The 17,910-nt window shown below is 55.5% G+C and overlaps 9 protein-coding genes across 9 annotated transcripts; 4 read left to right on the plus strand and 5 right to left on the minus strand.

The window, feature by feature from the left end:
* Positions 1-56: 56 nt before the first annotated feature.
* On the plus strand, positions 57-1,174 carry BAUCODRAFT_226886 (uncharacterized protein). Its single transcript, XM_007680917.1, has 2 exons — positions 57-661; positions 724-1,174. The coding sequence occupies exons 1-2, from the start codon at positions 247-249 to the stop codon at positions 1,098-1,100; spliced, it is 792 nt and encodes a 263-aa protein (XP_007679107.1). The 5' UTR covers positions 57-246; the 3' UTR covers positions 1,101-1,174.
* A 398-nt stretch (positions 1,175-1,572) lies between these two features.
* Positions 1,573-2,169, minus strand: BAUCODRAFT_52249 (uncharacterized protein; the record flags this gene model as incomplete). Its single annotated transcript, XM_007680540.1, has 1 exon — positions 1,573-2,169. A coding segment is annotated over one exon (597 nt), but the record flags the coding sequence as incomplete, so codon positions are not given.
* Positions 2,170-2,429: 260 nt separating this feature from the next.
* On the minus strand, positions 2,430-4,492 carry BAUCODRAFT_226785 (uncharacterized protein). Its single transcript, XM_007680918.1, has 3 exons — positions 3,959-4,492; positions 2,799-3,908; positions 2,430-2,722 (listed from the first exon to the last, which is right to left on the minus strand). Exons 1-3 carry the CDS (start codon positions 4,013-4,015, stop codon positions 2,678-2,680), a joined length of 1,212 nt encoding a protein of 403 aa, XP_007679108.1. The 5' UTR covers positions 4,016-4,492; the 3' UTR covers positions 2,430-2,677.
* A 978-nt stretch (positions 4,493-5,470) lies between these two features.
* Positions 5,471-6,412, minus strand: BAUCODRAFT_74688 (uncharacterized protein; the record flags this gene model as incomplete). Its single annotated transcript, XM_007680584.1, has 3 exons — positions 5,471-5,541; positions 5,615-6,298; positions 6,358-6,412. 3 exons carry the CDS (start codon positions 6,410-6,412, stop codon positions 5,471-5,473), a joined length of 810 nt encoding a protein of 269 aa, XP_007678774.1.
* A 572-nt stretch (positions 6,413-6,984) lies between these two features.
* Positions 6,985-9,308, minus strand: BAUCODRAFT_36730 (uncharacterized protein). The gene is made up of 3 exons (XM_007680508.1): positions 8,694-9,308; positions 7,987-8,627; positions 6,985-7,936 (listed from the first exon to the last, which is right to left on the minus strand). Exons 1-3 carry the CDS (start codon positions 8,995-8,997, stop codon positions 7,046-7,048), a joined length of 1,836 nt encoding a protein of 611 aa, XP_007678698.1. The 5' UTR covers positions 8,998-9,308; the 3' UTR covers positions 6,985-7,045.
* A 128-nt stretch (positions 9,309-9,436) lies between these two features.
* On the minus strand, positions 9,437-11,748 carry BAUCODRAFT_36731 (uncharacterized protein). The gene has a single exon (XM_007680509.1). The coding sequence runs from the start codon at positions 11,680-11,682 to the stop codon at positions 9,649-9,651; it is 2,034 nt and encodes a 677-aa protein (XP_007678699.1). The 5' UTR covers positions 11,683-11,748; the 3' UTR covers positions 9,437-9,648.
* A 135-nt stretch (positions 11,749-11,883) lies between these two features.
* On the plus strand, positions 11,884-13,275 carry BAUCODRAFT_141621 (uncharacterized protein). The gene is made up of 4 exons (XM_007680919.1): positions 11,884-12,035; positions 12,147-12,295; positions 12,362-12,584; positions 12,650-13,275. Exons 2-4 carry the CDS (start codon positions 12,241-12,243, stop codon positions 12,864-12,866), a joined length of 495 nt encoding a protein of 164 aa, XP_007679109.1. The 5' UTR covers positions 11,884-12,035; positions 12,147-12,240; the 3' UTR covers positions 12,867-13,275.
* Positions 13,276-13,596: 321 nt separating this feature from the next.
* On the plus strand, positions 13,597-16,935 carry BAUCODRAFT_75151 (uncharacterized protein; the record flags this gene model as incomplete). Its single annotated transcript, XM_007680620.1, has 2 exons — positions 13,597-14,328; positions 14,359-16,935. 2 exons carry the CDS (start codon positions 13,597-13,599, stop codon positions 16,933-16,935), a joined length of 3,309 nt encoding a protein of 1,102 aa, XP_007678810.1.
* Positions 16,936-17,063: 128 nt separating this feature from the next.
* On the plus strand, positions 17,064-17,867 carry BAUCODRAFT_227173 (uncharacterized protein). The gene has a single exon (XM_007680920.1). The coding sequence runs from the start codon at positions 17,204-17,206 to the stop codon at positions 17,687-17,689; it is 486 nt and encodes a 161-aa protein (XP_007679110.1). The 5' UTR covers positions 17,064-17,203; the 3' UTR covers positions 17,690-17,867.
* Positions 17,868-17,910: the final 43 nt, after the last annotated feature.

The raw sequence follows: 17,910 nt of genomic DNA on the forward strand, positions 1-17,910 counted from the left end.
AAGGAACCTACATCGGACAGCCAAGCAACCGGTGAATGTGTTAGAGGCCTGGCGCTATGATCGAGAAGCTCGTGGGCTGGCTGTGTGCGAACTCAAGCTATCGCTCGCTCCCGTCAAGGCCCTGTCGTTACCATCGACGTCGCCACCTCTTCTCAAATACCAACAGCGTCACTGCTCTGATATCACATATTCACTCTTTGACCTCCAAGAACAGTCTAATTGATCTCAGCAGATACCACAACCCTAATGCCTGTCCTATCGCGGGTCGTTTTGATCATTTTGTATCCTCGTCTTGTGTTCTGTCGCAGTCCCGGGGCCGCCTGCGGTGTAGCATGCGACAGCTATGGGAACGAGAAGTTCAACACAAACTATATCAATGACAGGAACGTTGATAATCCCGGAACGCCTATCGCGACTGGTGCGGTCAACAATATGTGCGGAATAGCTGGTGGTAACATTCATACTTGTGCTGTCTGCACTGAGTATGGCCAAGGCTTGACGGGCAATGCGGCAACGCTCGTTCATTACTGGGAGGTGACTTGTCAGACGTGGGTTCACTATGGCCTCAACGCGGCAGTAGCTGGCTGCGCTGGGTCTCCCAACCTCGTGTCTCAATGCTATCTACCGCCAACATCATCTTTAGCAACTCCAACCTTCTCAGGTACGTCTAGGATCCGTGCTCGCAGGGTCTATCCTGGCTTGGCTGACTTTTGCTAACCCTAGTGCAAGACTCATCTCTCGTGGCTGCGGGTTCCGGCACGGCGTCGAGCCAGCTGGCCGCATCCTCTATAGCGCTGTCTAGCTTCAGCTCGAGCCACTTCACTGGCGGCACTGCATCAAGGTTGACAATATCGACAAGTCCAACAACTTCTCTTGCGGTCAGCACCGGTCCAGCAGGTGGAGCTGATGTTACGAGTTCCACACCACCGAGCATCGGGTCTCCTACCACACCGGCCACTACAGCGGCCACCACAACGTCCACTCTGCCAGCTGCGGGCTCATGCGGTACAGTCACAGCTACTGGGGGCGCCCAAGGCGGCGCAGATCATTCGCACATGAAGCCGGGCGTGCAAGGCTTGTTCATCAGGGTAGCCGGCTAGGTGTTTCTTTGATCTGCGGCCTCTGATGACAAGTAAAAGATGATGGCCCAGCAATTATTGACTATCCGCTATTAGCTACTGTGAGTTACAGTGTGAATCAACAGAGTGACGATGTCGATCATCAGGAATTATATCTCGGTCCCGTTTGTTACGATGATGGCGCTTTCTCAACACATGCCGGCCCCCCGTTTTCATAGCGGTCGAGCTCTCCCCCAGTAGGCGCAGGCTCGACGTGCGTTCTGACGCCGCCTGCTGTCGCCACCCTGAGCGGCCTTCTCGCCGTTTGCTCCTCCCTTCTGCGTATGATGTCCATCTGGATTCGGATCTCTTCGTCACTCTCAGTACCCTTGTGATCATCACCACGATCGCTGTCCGCGTCTTTCTCGTACATGGCACTCTGTGACTCAGGCTGGCCATAATAACGACAATCATTCGGCGGCCTCCAGTGTCCAGTCCTTAACGTCGCCTGCGAACCGCATAAATAACAGAACTCCGTCCCACAGTTACACGTGACGTGGTTGCAGGCTTCTTTCAACTCGATCCTCGTCCGGCATTGGTCGTTTGGACAGTCTTGGTAATCCTTGCCACGAACGAGACCTTTGAAAGCCTCCTCGCGTCCTTGAACCACAGTGTCAGGATCGCAATCGTGCGTCATCTTCGCCTTCCGTCCAGCGGCATCGGAAGTAGAATGGGTCTCTCGGCATCGCAGACAGGTGTACCAATTACACTTTTCGCACTTCCGGAGATACTTGCTCAGCTCCCACTTGCCCAAAAAAGTATTGCACGGTTCCGAATGGCGTGGCCGATCAGTGTGCTGGCAGTAAATGCGCATCGTCTCTGGGACACTCCATTCCTTGGCCTTCTTCTCATATTTCTTCATGTAAAGCGTGTTGACTACCCGACGGTATTGCCATGGATCCAGCTCTGTCCTGCCCCATCTTGGTGGGAAATCAGGCTCCGAGAGCAGGGCACGCTTGAAGACTTCCTCTAAGACCGGTGCGCAGACTTGATCGCCGTTCGCAATGAATCGCTCGGTGTCGTGCTCCTCAAAACATGCGCTGCAGTACCATGTGCTGTCCATGATGTATGCTTAATGAACCGTAGTCGATACGCTGCACTACGGCCTCACCGAGTACGGAAGCTGCTTGCAATGTTCTGGTAGTCCGGTGGCTGTATCATTCGTGGATTTAGCATGGCCATGAAACTGGTTAGCGCTGCTTCCTTTATGACGCCGGTTACTGCTAGCTTGTAAATGCATTTCCAGGTGCTCAAAAGTAGTGATTACGGAACGATACATGTGGTTGCTCATGCTTACCGCACAAACGTGGCGACATCGAAGATAACACCATAGCCTACATGCACTGCGGCCGCTGGAGGAACCGTCAGAGCAGGTTCCGAAGCTTCAATACCGTGCTACCTTCCTCATGATTGCAAACGAGCTCCCGTGATCGTTCTCGGAGTTAGCCATGTCTGCTTGTACGAGACCGGGACAGCTGGACATGTGGAAAGCGCCCGGTACTCAATGGATCCAGCCATCATACAATGGAAGATAGCCGAGATGGAAGTGCCTCAGCACGTCAACAATCTGCACTTGCTCCGTTTACCTGCATGCCTCGCAGCGCCTAACAGTTGATGGGTGGGATGATTAGCTGTATGTCAGGAACGATCGCGGTTCAGTGGAAGATTGGCTCTGCTCACCTTCAGTACTTCCTCGAGTTCATCCTCGTATACAATGACATGACCAGCCTTCGCCGTGCTCAAGTAGCTCATGTCAAACAATTCCCTTCCAACACGACCTTTCATGCCATCAAGGATGCGACTTGCCACGCCACAAACAATGCCTGTGCTTTCGGTGGGCAGGTCTTTGAGATCCAGCGTGATAGCGATCTGATCCGACCCCACGTTACCAAGCAGGACATCTTCGCCATCGTTCGCGAAATGCCTAAGTAAGTGCTTGTCCAGTGTGAGCGACGCAGACTCCGCATCGGTCAAAGTCACGGAAAAGAAGTTCGGAAGCGGCTCGCTTGTCAAGCACCTTACTAGCCCTAGCTCCAGTTTACCCTGGGTGAAATTGGTCTTTTGAGAGCTTGCTGTGCTGTCCTTGACTCCGGCACATGTCACCAATCCAATTGTACGATCAACGGTAGGCTCCACTTTGTTCTTGCTCAAGAGTTTGAAGGTCCGTGCTTGCAGATCCGACAGCGTCGATGGTGGTGGCGTGGCTGGAGACTGCGGGAAGTCAAAATCTGACTGCGACGAGCTACGATTGAGATGTGGTTGCAATAGCGGCGATGCCGGGTTGGTCATATGGCCTGACTCCCCGTCTGCGTCGGCTTCGAAGACAAAGCCACGTTCCTCCAGCGCGCGGATCACTCGCGACCGCATCTTGAAGGGCACAAGGATGTAGTCCGACCAGTAGCTCGTGAAGAAGAATATGGGAATGCCGGCCATGGCAAGCGGAGTAGAAAGGTCGAGCACACGTTGGCCAGCTTCCAAGCCGGCGCCACCAATCACAACAACGGAGAAATCATCTTTGCTGATAGAGACAGCTGACTTCAAATGCGGTGCGAGCGTTTGGCGTACTGGCACGAACAGGGTGTCAGCTTCGGCCCTTGGACAGATGATCGAGCACTCGCTGGGCGTCACGGTGATGTTGACGAAAGGGTGCCAGTATAGCCAGGGTCGAGGAGGCTGAAGGTCGCTGCCGCCGTCTTCCTGATGGCGGACATGGAGCAGAAGATTTAAGATGGCATGCTGGTAGTTCGGTAGCAATTCCAATGGGAACGAGATCAACGCAACATGGGTGTTCTGCGACACATCAGCTACGGTGCGCCGATGCGGGCAGAAAGAGCTCGTACCAGAAAGCCAAGCTGAGAATTGAGTAGAGTTGCAGACTCCGTCATGGACGTGTCCATGCTGCTGGCTTGTAACGCTCAGCGGTTAACCTGCTCGACCGGTAGCGGGTACTCTTCGACGATGACTGCTTGGTGGTTCATGATGGTAACAACGACGAGGTCGGCGTCACACCTGCTACCAGAAGAGCTGAGACGGTTGGGCTGCTGAAGAAGTAGCTTGATATAAGCGGCTATCGTCGCCTTTGTTGTACTCCGTGGGGCAAGAGGGATGAAGACAAGATGACAACCGCTTTAGCCCAGGAAGCCGACCTAATGTCGTGTATCGTGGAGTGAACGACTACGGTCTGCAGGCTGTCTGCACAATGATCCAGGCCTGCTTGAGTACTCCGGTACGCCTGCACACGAGACGTGGGACGGGCAGGAGGAGGACCAGTAATCGCCTCTTAACCCCTCATTTCAGCTGCACATTTGACACACTCTCTGTCTCTGTCCGAGCCGGAGTGACCTGCAGCGTGGGATGCTTGCAGTCTTGCTGCGGCCCGTAGCCGTTATACACTCCACTTTACGGTGAATGATGGTTGTGCTCGTGTGATGCTACGCATAATGTGATAGGAATTTACCGTGGCCGCCAAATGAAACCATTGATTGCGAACACGTTGCGCGAGGACTTGTGACAAGCTATCAGCGCTATCTTCCATCCCGAAAATGGCCGTGTTGTGGAGCCAGCTGGGTGGGTTGAGAGTAGGACATTTCTTGCGAACCTACAGACGGGATCCTTCAATTGCCTGTAGATAGTTGAGCGCTAGCAAATGCGTTCTGGATGCGCCACTGAAGCTCTCTTGCTGGCTTCACCGGCCACTTTCGCACATTCTCTTGCGTTGGAAAAGAGTTGTAGTTGGAATCGCAAGAAGTTCGGTTGACGGACCGCGCGGGCATTCTGCCGGCATTTGTGGGTCGAGCAAGAGCCGGTAGAACAGCAGGTGGTCTTTCAATCAAACCAACCATCTGTTTCAAATCACTGGCGACTATGGCTTACATTGAGCAAGTAGGGTGTCATGTACAGATTGAATAGTCGTTGGAGCTCTTGCGTTGAACCATAAATGGCGCTTAACGCGGGCCTCAGGATGCTCGTTGGATGTTCGCTCATGCGCGATATCCCACACGCATTTACTAGCATATCAGCTTCTGATACGACAATGTTTCCGCGTGCTTCATGCCATGTACCTGCGCAGGAGACGCGTTCCAGCCCAGAACCGATACGGACTGGTCTCCTTGCAAAACGCCAACGCTCAATGCCGTTCCATGATAAGTCGTAAGCGTCCGAATACAGCTTGTGCTCGGACTCCCAACGCCGCCGATACATGACCGCGGATCCTCCACTCCCGTAGAAACATGCGTAATGCAACGGTCATGCTGCATTCTCGTTGATCTAGTCATCGTCGCGCTCGTCGAGCGCTTCGAGGTCGTCGGAATGCCTGATACCATTAGCAATTCCGTCAGGAGGCCGTCCAGGGCTCATACATACCCAAGCAGATTTTTGATGTTCTTCATCTCATAGTGCTTCTTGCGCATCTCCTCGAATTTGCCTGCAGATCGATGGGTACGAGAGTCAGCTGTGTCTCAAACACTCGGGATAGGATGCTATTTAGCTCTGCTTACGATGCTTCTCCAGTTCATCAGTCGTCATGTCTTCCTCATTTTCACCATGATGTCGCCCATCCGGATCCAATCCATCTCCCTCGACCATCACCCTCCGCTCGCCATCACTCTCCCGTCGGACCTTGGGATCGATCTCCATCTCCGGCTCGCCAAGCTCAAGGCCAGGAATCTCATCTACCTTCGACTTGCGTGCTTTCGCCTTCGACTTCTCCATTTCGAGCTCATCGACAGCGAGTTCTTGTGCGTTGATGCTGTTAACCTCCTCCTCGTCCTCGGTAGGATCGTACTCCCGAACATAAGGCGTTTTCGGCTCATCGATCTTCATCTTGCCGCCCATCTGTCCTTCATTTAGATACAGATTCGCCTCATCCCACTTCAACCTCTGACCGTGCTCTCCGTCGGCGGCATCATCGCCCCCACTCTGGCTGCTGTGTCTGCGTGACACACTTCCTCCACGAGGGTTAGAAGAGTTCCTTCTGTGACTGCCGCCAGCGTTCATCTCGGTGTTCATCTGCACGATCTCCTTCTCGGACATCTCCCGGTTTGGCATGCTGGGCCTGCCGCCGCTGGTGGAGTCATAGTGGCTGATGGATGGTGCTCGCTCAGTGGTGGGCGAGATACGAGCTTCCGGAGAGATATGCTGGTAGGACGAGTTGTTGTACGACGAAGAGTTCTTCAAGATGCCTTGTCACACACTCGTTAGCCAGGCGCACAGGCACAAGCGATAGCCGATACAGCAATACCTTTTGGCCTCCTAGACACATCAGGCGAGTGTTGAGCTGCTACCGTTTGTGCCATGCTAACGTCGTCGCCGAGACAAGGTGCTAGAGCGCCTAGACAGAATGTTCCCGATGCTCGTGTCTTTCACGTGGCAGCTATGCAAGACCGTTTACTTCACGGCTGTGGTCGTTGCTGCCCTGCGGAGCTAGTGCAACTGACTCTTATGATGTCGCAGTATGCGGTGTCAATAGTCGGCACCTTGTACGGCTCAACGTTACGAAGCGGACGTATGGGGAATGTGGAGCGCTAATGAAAGTGAATGTTCGTGGGCTGCTGATCGGTTGTTTCGCCGAAAGGAACCGTTTTGGTCGGCGTGCATAACATAGCTTTATGCACAATGCACGATGGCGTAATGCCATGCCCCCGCCTCCTCCGCCATCCACTTTCACGGCTGCACTCCGCAGTATCGCCGTGCCTGGCCTGACCCGATCGTGCGATCTCCCGCCACTTTATCTGCCCGAGCATCTCACGTACTTGCAATGCTGATTGCCGCGCTACCAGCGGCAGAGCGCTATCTTGGGAGGCTTAGCACGACAGTAGGGTTCATCTATTAAATATTCGCTTCGCAATCACAGCTTGAGATGTTCGACGGCAGTACGGCAATATTGTTACAAAACTACTTCATTTCGACATCACATCATTAAGGTCATTTTACGACGGAGCCGGCGGGTAACAGCCATATCTGGCGTCGGTGCTGTCCCATCCGATGCAGTCCCAACACGTCAGGATATTGTTCGGATCCAACTGCTTCTTGATCGACAAAAGCCGATTGTAGTTGTCCGTACCCCAGAAGGTAGTCGCCGGATCAGGCTCGTAGACGTCTGCTTCGTTCTGATACGCGCCGCTGTTTGGCGCAAGATTACGGAGCACCGTTGCAGCGTCGTGGGCTGTCTTGAATGCTGACGCAAACGTTGCTGCATTGGCATTGTTCGGAATACCTGGACCTGCAATCGTGTGCCAGATCGCAGATCGCCAGGCGGGTGTGATGGACGACGGGACGGTGTCGTTGTTGGGGTATGAAGATGGAGCCGTCACCAGGAATTGCAGCGGACCGCCGTAGGCAATGGCACGAAGATCCGGGTTGGTGTTTGTGGCGCCGAGCACGGATACCATCTGTGCAACCTGCTGGAGAGCCGTCGTGACTTTTTGCTGGCCGGCTGTGGTGGTGAACAGATCACGCGGCAGCAGTCGACTCCCAAGCGCGAGACCTAACCCAACCTTCTCCTCGTTCGGCAAGATGTAGGTGTTGTAAGCCTGGTAGAACGACGGGCTCGTGTCAACCTCGTTGTTCAACGGCACGTTGCCAAGGGATGCGACGTAGTCTGTAATCGGCTTCATGCTTGCCACCGCGGCACTGTGGTTCAGTTTTGGGGTCATCAGAATCATGCCGGAGGCGAACACAGATTGGGCTCCAGGAGCGATGTAACCGCCCCAACCTTCTGTCGCCCACTTATCGGCGTTCATCACGCAGAGCGAGATGAACTTGTTGATGCTGTTTATGTCGGCGGAAAGGAAGCGGATATACGCCACTTGTAGAGTGACCTGTTCGAATGTTAGTCGACGTCGGACAGAAGGATTAATCGGCTACTGACCTGGGGATGAGCGGTTGTCGTCATCTCCATGTTTACACCGAACGTGCTACCGCCACCGCCACGAAGGGCGTAGAAGATATCTTGATTCTGGCAGCGGTTTGCGGTCACATACGTCCCATTCGGCAAGACAGCCTTGATTTGCAAGACGTTGTCGACACCAAGCCCAAGTGTGTTCGACAATGCTCCGTGACCGCCACCGGAGATCCAACCACCAGTCGCACCGACAGTGCGACTAGAGCCTCCAACGATGGTGATATTGTTCGCTTCCGCAAAGGCGTAGACGCCAGCGAAGCCTTGGCCAGCACCCATAGTTACACCGTCAATACCAGAGGGTGCTGCGCACCCCTCAGGTTGAAAGTTTTTCTGCATGGTGATGGCAGGCTGTACATTGTACGTCCAGAGTGCCAAGGCATTGGGCGCGGATGAGCGTCCCTTGTAGTCATGTCCAGAGTTCTTGATCACGAGGGGCACGCCGGTAGATTTGACGAACGCAAGCGCAGCTTGTACATCGGAGACCTGCTGGACCCTGATGTAGTAGTTCGGCACTGAGCCCTGGTTGCAGTTATTCGGAGCGACATAGTACGTTGGATCGGATGGAAGGTTGAAGTCGAGGCCGCAATCTTGGCCCTTTGCTTGGCAGACTGTCAAGCATAAAACAGTCAGTACAGTACGTGCCTCGACATAGGTACAAATGCGGTCATACGTACAACCCCAGTTGGTGTTCTGATAGCCCGCATACTGGGTGGCTATGTACATCTCATCGGTGTAGCCACTTTGAACCGCACTGCATTGAGCTAAGTCGGGAATGTTGAGCTTGCCGTTGTATAGACTGTAGCAAGGCTTCGCCAGAGGGTAGCCGACAGCGAGCCTACCGCCAACGGACTGATTGAGCGCTGCCCATTGGCTGGAGGTGATGGAGGAGATGGGAGTCGAAGCTCGTTTTGTCGGCGAAGCATTCACCCCAGCAAAATAGAGGCCTAGGAGCACGCAGAAGGTACGTATAGCAGCCATGTCGACTTGCGAATTTAGATAGAGACCTGAGCAAAGCCGGTATGCCATCGCACATCAACTTATAAAGGAGACACAGGTTTATAACTTACATCGCAGTCATACTGACTTTGCAGCATCGTCAGCGCCCGCTTACCACGCTGCAGCGCTGGTGAGGAGAGGCTTCACAGACACGTTGACGATCATTGCGCCGGTGGTGAAAGATCATCCGGCGTACTGGATACAGTCGCACAAGGAGCCCGCTAAGAACCGTTAAGGTTCGCAACAAGTCGTTGTAGGGTTGCAGTAGGTGCTAGAGTGAAGTTGTGGCGTGTAGATCGTCCCTCGGTTGCCCGCTTGGAGTTTGGTTGGTTGCCCGCATTGAGGAACTGCAGAGTCAAGTGCGAGCCAAGAGCCCGGAAATGCTAACATTCGGTGAATGCGTTGTAGATCCCTCAATGCGTCTCCAGTACTAATGCAGAAGATTGTCGCTCTTCGGTGTACAGGCCGAAATTGTAGTGCCGCTGATGAGGTACAAACCTACTGACAAGCAACATACGACACACACAAGCTACATTCACGATACGCTCCTCAGCCTCAGCCAGGCGTCCACATCCCCAGCAATCCCATCAGGTAGCAGTAAACGACTCATGTATATACCCAAAGTTGCCAGAATTATGGTATCACATCCACGACCTCCTCACCTTCATCTTCATCCCCATCCTCCACCTCCCAAGCCCCCGTAAAGTCCCACCGATCCCCCGGCGCCCTCTTACTAACGTACTTGACAAACTTCAACGTCCCTCTATCCCTCAGCACGACACTCAGCGTGTTCCAGCTGGCCGGGTTGCTGAACAAAATCCCATCATCTTCTTCATCGGTTGCGGCGGACTTGTAGACGGCTGGGTCGGCTTTGTCGCGCTTCGACGAACGAGCCTGGCGGCGTTGTCCAGCGCCCGTGGAGGACTGTATGTTCGTTGGCACCGGGACGCCGTCGTCGTGATCATCGCCGCCTTGACCTTCATCTTCGTCCTCGGCATCGTCGCCGGCCATGTAAACTTCATACCCACCCACGTTATCCTCCTCATTCTCCGCCACACCGCCGTGCTCGGTCACACTAGCTTTACCTTTACCTTTACTACCAGACTCTGCCACACCATTCACATCCGCCTCCGCCTCCGCCTGGGCCTCGGCCTCTGCGCCGCCATCTTCCTCCTCGCCACCCCACCCTTTCCCACTCGTCATGCAAAGTGTAAACTCAAGCTGCGGCTGCTCGCCCTCGTAGCCTTGCGCAAGCTGATAGTCCAACCCGGCCCTGAACCGTCGCGCAAGTATCGAGCAGCGCTTCAGTGTCAGCCCTGTCGCTAGCGAGAGCCATTTACGGAAAGCTAGGCTTGGGAGTAGCTCGTGAAATACCGCTAGGTATGCGTTCTGTTCGCGGTGGCTGGAGCTCAGGGGTTGCACAGGGTTCGGGAGCTGGGAGTACTGGTAGCGATGTTTGTGCGGCGGGCGGGAGATGTTGGCTGAGGAGTCGGATGCATTCCGTCGCGCGAGTTCTTCGCGGAGGGAGTCTGCGAATTTCGCGCCGAGGAAGTTACTGAGTTGCAGGATCGACTCTTCGGCGAACATGTCGTTGAGCTCGTCTACAGTCTCGGGGGTCAAGTAGGTAGGTGTCATGAACCGGAGCAGGAAGTCGAGCTCGGCCTCAGTAAGCTCGCCTTCGTCTTCTTCCGCCTGCTTCTCCTCCCCAGGCAGCGCAAGCGGCTCCTGCCAGTGCATCTGCGGCTCATCAAACTGCTCAGCCTTGCCCTGCAGCTGCTGCAGACTACTCTTCTCCGCCATCCGCTCCTCAAGACCCGCTTCGTACCCTTCCTCGCCTTCTTGCGGAATGTGATACCACCCTGAAATCGCCATCCGGAATCGGCCGTCGTGGACGCTGTCGTCTGAGCAGCGCACCTCGGGATGGTACACTTCCTCCACATCATGAAAACTCTCCCCCGGCTGCACAGCAAAAAAGCTAAGCTGGTTCCAAGCAGGAGGAATGACTTTACTCCACTCCGATCGCGGAACCTTATACATCTTCCCATCCTCACCTTTCATCTTATCGGTAGCGTACAACCGCAACGCACCGCCCCATTCCGCCTGCCAAGGCCGGTCCGGATCAGTCAAGTACAAGATATAGCTGACCCTACGACTCCCAATCACATCATCGTGGCATAGAAGATGGCAGCCAGGGACGTAGAGATTAACGGCCATATCCGTCTTCCGTCCACTCACCGGACCCGCGCCGGAGACGCGGGAGATCCATGTCCGGAAGTCCTGGCTGTATAGCGCATCTCTCAGCTTCAACAGACTGGGCAACTTCTCAAGAGCGGCCGGGTCGAGGCCGTCCAGGTTCGCTAGGTCACCGGATTGGTGGATCTTGTAGATGTCCGTTTCCTTGGGCGTGAAATGAATGTTCTCCACGATCTCACTCCGAACGGAGCGGAGTAGGTCGTCGTTGATGAGGCCGGAGACGACGGCATGTCTGTAGGGTTCGGAAGTTGCGTACGCGGAAGAGTAGCTTTTTACCGTTTCGTCTGAGAAGAGTCCGGAGGCGAAGCGCGGGCGCATATCATTTGCGCCATTGGCTTCGGTGGCCGGCCGCTTGACCTGAGCATGGCCATTGCCATTGAGTTCCTGCAGCGCTTCTGCAGCCTTACGCTTCATGTTACGACTTCTCAAACAAAGTCCGCTTGTTGTTTCATGCTGGCGAATTACAGGGCCAAGCGCGATAAATTTCAAGACAGGACGTCTTTCTAGCCAATCAACGCCAACGCACAACCCTTGTTCGCGACGGGCCTTGAGCCAAGCCGCTGCTGGAGCTCGGGGGCAGCCACTGACGTCTGGGGCAGTAAAGCAGGGTCATATGAGCCAGCAGTGAACTCTGTTTCGCGCGCTTCTGTCAACACGCGCGACAGGCTGAGACAAGACGAAACGGTCAACATTCGGGTCGCGCGAGCGCATTGTCTCGCGCTGTGGAAAAGCAGAACGGAGTGGTCGCACGTGAAGCCAGCTATAAGGTGCGCCTTCGTTCCGATCGGTGCGGTTTTAAGCTGCATCTTCTGCCATTCAACGCAAAGGCGCCCTGTTGCAGCGAAAGAGATTGAGTCTAACTGTTGTCTGGCACACAGTGACTACGACACAGTAATCGGTAGAGAAATCATACCACCCGCACAACACCATACAACCCAGCGGCAGTAACCCACCTCCACCTTCGCCTTCAAGATGGGCATCATGGAGTTCCTTGACGACCACTCCTCCCACGGCGGCGCCATCGGCGGTATGAATCGTTATCTGTCCAGCCTCTCGTGTGATCTCCAAAACACCAAAAGCTGACCCTGCCCAGCCATCATCCGCGCCGTAATCCGCTTCTTCCAATTCATCCTCGCCATCGTCGTCTGCGCCCTCTACGGCGTCGACCTCCAAAACGCGCATCGCGCGCACTCGTACACCGACGGACGGTGGGTCTTTGCCGAAGTCGTCGCGGGTCTGGCCGCGGTGACGACGATTGTGTATGCCGTGCCGTTCGTCAAGAGCTATTGGGCGTTTGGGTGGGATTGGATTCTGTTGTACGTCAACCCTCCTCAATCCACGTAGTATCCGGTGCACTGCTGACGTGGGCGGCGATGCATAGTATCCTCTGGACCGCCCTCTTCGGCCTTTTCGGCAGCCTCTACATCCACTACCACCCCTCGCCCAAACAGTCCGGGCAGATCCGCATGAAGCACGCCGTTTGGGTGGATCTGGTTAATATGCTGTTGTGGTTCATCACAGCTATCTACTCGACGCTCATCTTCTTCCTCTTCCGCAGTGACCGGAGGACGCTGCATACCGGTCGTGCTAAGGTCTAGGGGTCTGAGCGGAGGAGTGCCAAGCTTGCGGCGAAGGGCGAGTATGGGAGGACTGGCTGGCCGGAGGCGGTGGAGGCTCTGAGGTTGGGGCAGACGATGGGGGTGGTTCAAGGGTTGTAATGAGGAAGGGCGGGATATGTGTCTTGGACATTATTGTGAAGGGGTCGTGATGGCTTCTGTTGGGACAATGGCAGTGGAAGATTGGCGATTGCCACCTGGTTCTGCGCGTTGATACCCTTTTGCAGTATCTCTAGCGTAGTGTTGAGAGCGTTCTACGAATGATGACTATGAAAGCCAATGGCTCATGGCTGCACTACTTTATCGAACAACCCATTGATTGTAGAGCTCTTAAGGTATGCGATTGCTCAGGGAAGTCATGGTTGATATCAAGGTACAAGAGTGAAAGAGGAAATGGAAGGCAAATGTAAGACTACCTTATGCTGTTCCTGCATAGATCGTCATCGGTGCCGGAGCTCCCGCCGCCAGCTTCGGCTTACCGAGGGGTCCCACCGCCGAGAGCTGACTGTGAGGCTTGAGTCTGGGCACATGCTGAGATAACAACAGCCTTGCGGTGATGGTGGAATTGGAACTGTGGCCGGGACTGTTACCTCGACATGAGAGACATACAGCTTGATATAGAAGAGGCATGAGTGTCACGGTACCAACGCCAGCCCACTACTCTTAAACCCGCCATGCCCTCCCACCCACGCTCGTTCTCCCAACAGCAAGCATGTTCTTGTCCAACCTTGTCCAGAAGGCGCAACAACTCATTGATCCCGCGACACTCCCCGGACCACTCGCCAACCTAACCACTCCCTCCTCCCGCCCCTCCAAAGCGCAACTCTTCCGTCACCAGTTCCGACTCCCCGACACGCAGAACCCACTCTACGAAATCACCGCCGAGCTCACCCTCCCCGAATCAAAGTCGCCCCGACGCTTCCACACCTCCCAAGGCCAAACGAAAAGCTGGGATAAGTCGAACTGGGATCGCGGACCAGGTATCCACTACGTGGGCCAGCTGCACCTGAGCGAGCAGTTTCTCTGCTTCAGTACTGTTCACTCTTCCTTCGTCTCTACGGCCTCCACCTCGGCATCAAGCGCCTACACGGGAAGGACGAATGGCACGGGACCGGCGGGGAATGGCTTCACACTACCGCTCTGCGCCGTGAGGAGGGTGGAGAGACTGCATACGCCCAGCCATGAGTTCGCGCTGAGTATCACGACGTGGAATGGGTATGAGCCGAGGTCGGATAGTAAACCGGATGCTTCTCCTGCACCACCGAAACTGATCGTGCAGTTGGAGGGCTCACGACAGCAGTGTGATCGCTTCTGCGATGGGCTGAAGAAGGGTCTCCGGCAGGGTATACGAGAGGTGGAGGGCATGCGCACGGTGACCGCAGATTGCTATAGCGAGTACTTCCTCGCTACGGACTTTGATCGGCCGGCGGCGGATAGTACGATTGTGGAGAAGCGGCCGGAGACGAATGGGAAGGAGAAGGAGAAAGAACCGCCTGATACAGGGTTGGGCAGCATATTCCGGTATCCGGGTAACAGTAGGAAGCTGCGGGATCGCAGTAAGATGCGGTTATGGCATGAGTATCTGCGGGAGAATGGACGGAATTGCACGCTGGTGCGACAACCCGACTTTCATCGGCTGGTTCGAGTCGGACTGCCGAACTTGTTGCGCGGCGAGATGTGGGAGTTGACATCGGGGGGTTTCTACTTACGTCTGCAGAAGCCGAAGCAGTATCAGGAGACACTTGCCAAATTCGAGGGCGAAGGCAGTCTAGCGATCGACGAGATTGAGAAAGACCTCAATCGCAGTCTGCCGGAGTATGCTGGATTTCAGTCAGAGGAGGGTATTGGCCGCCTACGCAGAGTCCTGACCGCCTACTCCTGGACCAACCCGGAAGTCGGCTACTGCCAAGCGATGAACATCGTCGTCGCGGCCTTACTCATCTACGTCTCCGAGAAGCAGGCCTTCTATCTCCTCTCCACCCTCTGCGACCGCCTGTTACCGGGCTACTATAGCCAAACCATGTACGGCACCCTGCTGGATCAACGCGTCTTCGAAAGCCTGGTAGAAAAGACGATGCCCATCATCTGGGACCACTTGCAGAAGAACGACGTCCAGCTCTCCGTCGTCAGTCTGCCTTGGTTCCTCAGCTTGTACATCAACAGTATGCCCCTCATCTTTGCGTTCCGGGTGTTAGACGTGTTCTTCCTCGAAGGTCCGAAAGTGCTATTTCAAGTCGGCCTCGCCATCCTCCGCGTAAACGGCGAAGAACTCCTCGACGCCACAGACGACGGGACATTCATCTCAGTCCTGAAATCGTACTTTGCCCGTCTAGGCGAGTCCGCACACCCTAAATCCGAGAACCCGAAACACAGAGCCATCACCAACTTCCAAGCGCTCATGGTCGTGGCGTTCAAGGAGTTCGACGGCATCACGCAACATACCATCTCGGAACAACGGTCCAAGCATAAAGCGGCGGTGATGGAGAACATCGAGTCCTTTGCCAAGCGAACCTCCATCCGCAACCTCGGCCCGGAGAGCAAGAAATTAAGCCAGAATGATCTAGGATTCTTATACGACCGCTTCTACGCTGTGCTGTACGAACGTTCGCAGCGAGCGCAAATATTACAAGTGGAGGCGGAGCGGAAAGCGAAGGCTTCACGCGCGGCACGAGGGCCGGACGAGATCGTCGCCGCGGCGCCGGAAATGGGTCGCGTGGCGCTGGGCGGAGCGGCGAACGGTACAGCGATGGAGTATGACGCTTTTCGGGAATTCCTCGCGGGGGTCGCCAAGTGGGCTGTGACGGATAGCCCGAGTAGTCCTGTCCGCGGTGGTGACGAAGCTGAAAAGCAAAGGGGAAATGGAGGGTACTTTGGCTCGGTGAGGAGTCGTAGCCTACCGAGTACCATCAATCCGTGGGGCAGTGGCCCGGAGCCGGCGGACCACGATTTCATGCAACGGTTGTTTGCCAAGTGGGATTCTGATCACATGGGGGCGCTGACGCTGCAGAATGTCGTTTACGGATTTGCGGCGGTGAAGGGCAATCGGGATATTATGAGTTCTATCAGCTACTTCTTCTCGCTTTACTCGGACTCGGATGGGGATGGCGGGAAGGTGGATCGGGAGGGGATTCTGCGGATCTCGGAGGCGCTGTTGTTTCTGAGTCGGAGGGGTGTACCTGGTGGGCCACCGCCGAGTCCGGTTGTGAATGGGGAGGGGGAGGCGAAGGTGCAGAGTAAAGACGAGCAGTTCTTAGGAGCGGTCTCGGCGTTTATAAGACGGTGTTTCGAGTATGCTGATCCGGACCATGCAGCTAATCAGGCGGCGAGTGGCGTTTCGCTGCTGGACGTCAGTGACGACAATGACGGCGACGACGACGCTAGCTCAAAGCCGGCCAGCGAGGACTCCATACTAGCAAGGCCGTCAACGAACACCTTCGGCCAAACATCCGCATCCCGCCACGTCTCCGCCAACGCCGCCCTCGACCCCGGCAGCCCCGTCCACATCACCCTCCCCACTTTCCGCATGCTCGTGCTCGCCGACGAAACGCTCGAGGCTTTCTTCGACAGCGGGTTCGCGAATAGCTTTAACCTCGTTGACGCGCCGGTGCCGTCGTCTACTATTACTTCGTCCTCGCCCTTCTTGGGCGGGAACGCTTTCTCAGGCGGAGGGTTCAGTGGATCGTCCGGTGTGAGTGCTGCGCAGCCGGCTATCTCCCCCGGTGGAGCGGGAGCGGGCGTCGTGGGACCCGGGAAGGGGTTGAGAGGGATGCTCGATAACATTGTCACGGACGGGATGAGAGTTGCCGCCGAGGTGCGGAGACGCATGGACGAGGCGCAGAAGGAATTGGATCGAGGTGGTGGTGGTGGGGTTGGTGGGGAGGAAGATGAAGGCGAAGAGCATGCTGGTGATTTGCTCGAGGGTGCCGAGGCGATGGAGTCGCGGAGTGCTAAGTCCGTTGAGGGCGTCATTGAGCCAGTGGCGGGCAGTGCGAGTGCAAGTGTGTTGGAGGAGGCGAGGGATGGGAAGGGGAGTACCATGTTTGAGCGATAGCGTGGGATTTGGCGTTGCCTGGCGCTGGGATTGTACAAAGGTGCCTGCCCTGGCTGCGTTCAGGGTCTTTGTCGGACTTGAAGGCGGGTCGGTACCTTATGACGGTGTTCTCGCTGTGTAACGAAGTCATCGGCGTCTGACGATGTGGTCATACGATGCAATCATGTCTCGCAGCGTCCATGCCAAAGCCACAACACGCGTTATCGCCAGACCCCAAGCCGCGCTCCGGGGTCAGTGTTAGGTCGTGTTACAAAGCGTCTCACAATCCATGTCCACGCAGTCAAGGAAACTTGTATTTGCTCGAACTGGATGCTGGAGCCAATGCATGGCCAAACGGCTGATACTGTTCCAATTTGGCGCTGCTTTCGACGACCCGACCTTCGGGAATATAACTCCAGTAGACCGTGACAGGCCAGTGAAATACGTAGAGTACACTCGGTCAAAGTACAGTATAAGTCTATACGGTAGTGTGTCTCTTCAGTCGTCTCGCATTACCCCATCTACACCGTGTCCGGCATTCCTGACATACATGAACGCCATGAAGACAGTGGGTGCTGTGCATACCCCATCCACCTGCGCCGTTGCTCAATGGAAAAGGAAGGCTAGAATGGAACTCGGCTCACGACCTCCCACAAGCATCGGTCAGCCCAGGCAACGCCATGAACAGCGGTTCCCGCTCAGGCATATCGCTAATATCAGCAAACATGATACCCTCAGCCGGTCGTGTGAAGGCTGTCACTTCTTCCCCTACTAAGCGTAAGAGGACGAGATTGCACCGGATGTGCTCTCAGCGGATGGTCACCCTGCGGCGGGTTGAAATGCTCCCGCCGCTTGGCCTCGATCCCAGTCTCGCTGCCGCGTCGGCCGTCTGGCACATCGTTGCTCGCGTTATGAGCGCGTGTCCATTCGATGAGACGGCGCCAGAACGTCTCGGCGTCTGTCTCGCCGTCGTCGAACCCGTTTGGAGGACACGGG

This window comes from Baudoinia panamericana (assembly GCF_000338955.1).
Source record: "Baudoinia panamericana UAMH 10762 unplaced genomic scaffold BAUCOscaffold_10, whole genome shotgun sequence".
Taxonomy (NCBI): domain Eukaryota; kingdom Fungi; phylum Ascomycota; class Dothideomycetes; order Mycosphaerellales; family Teratosphaeriaceae; genus Baudoinia; species Baudoinia panamericana.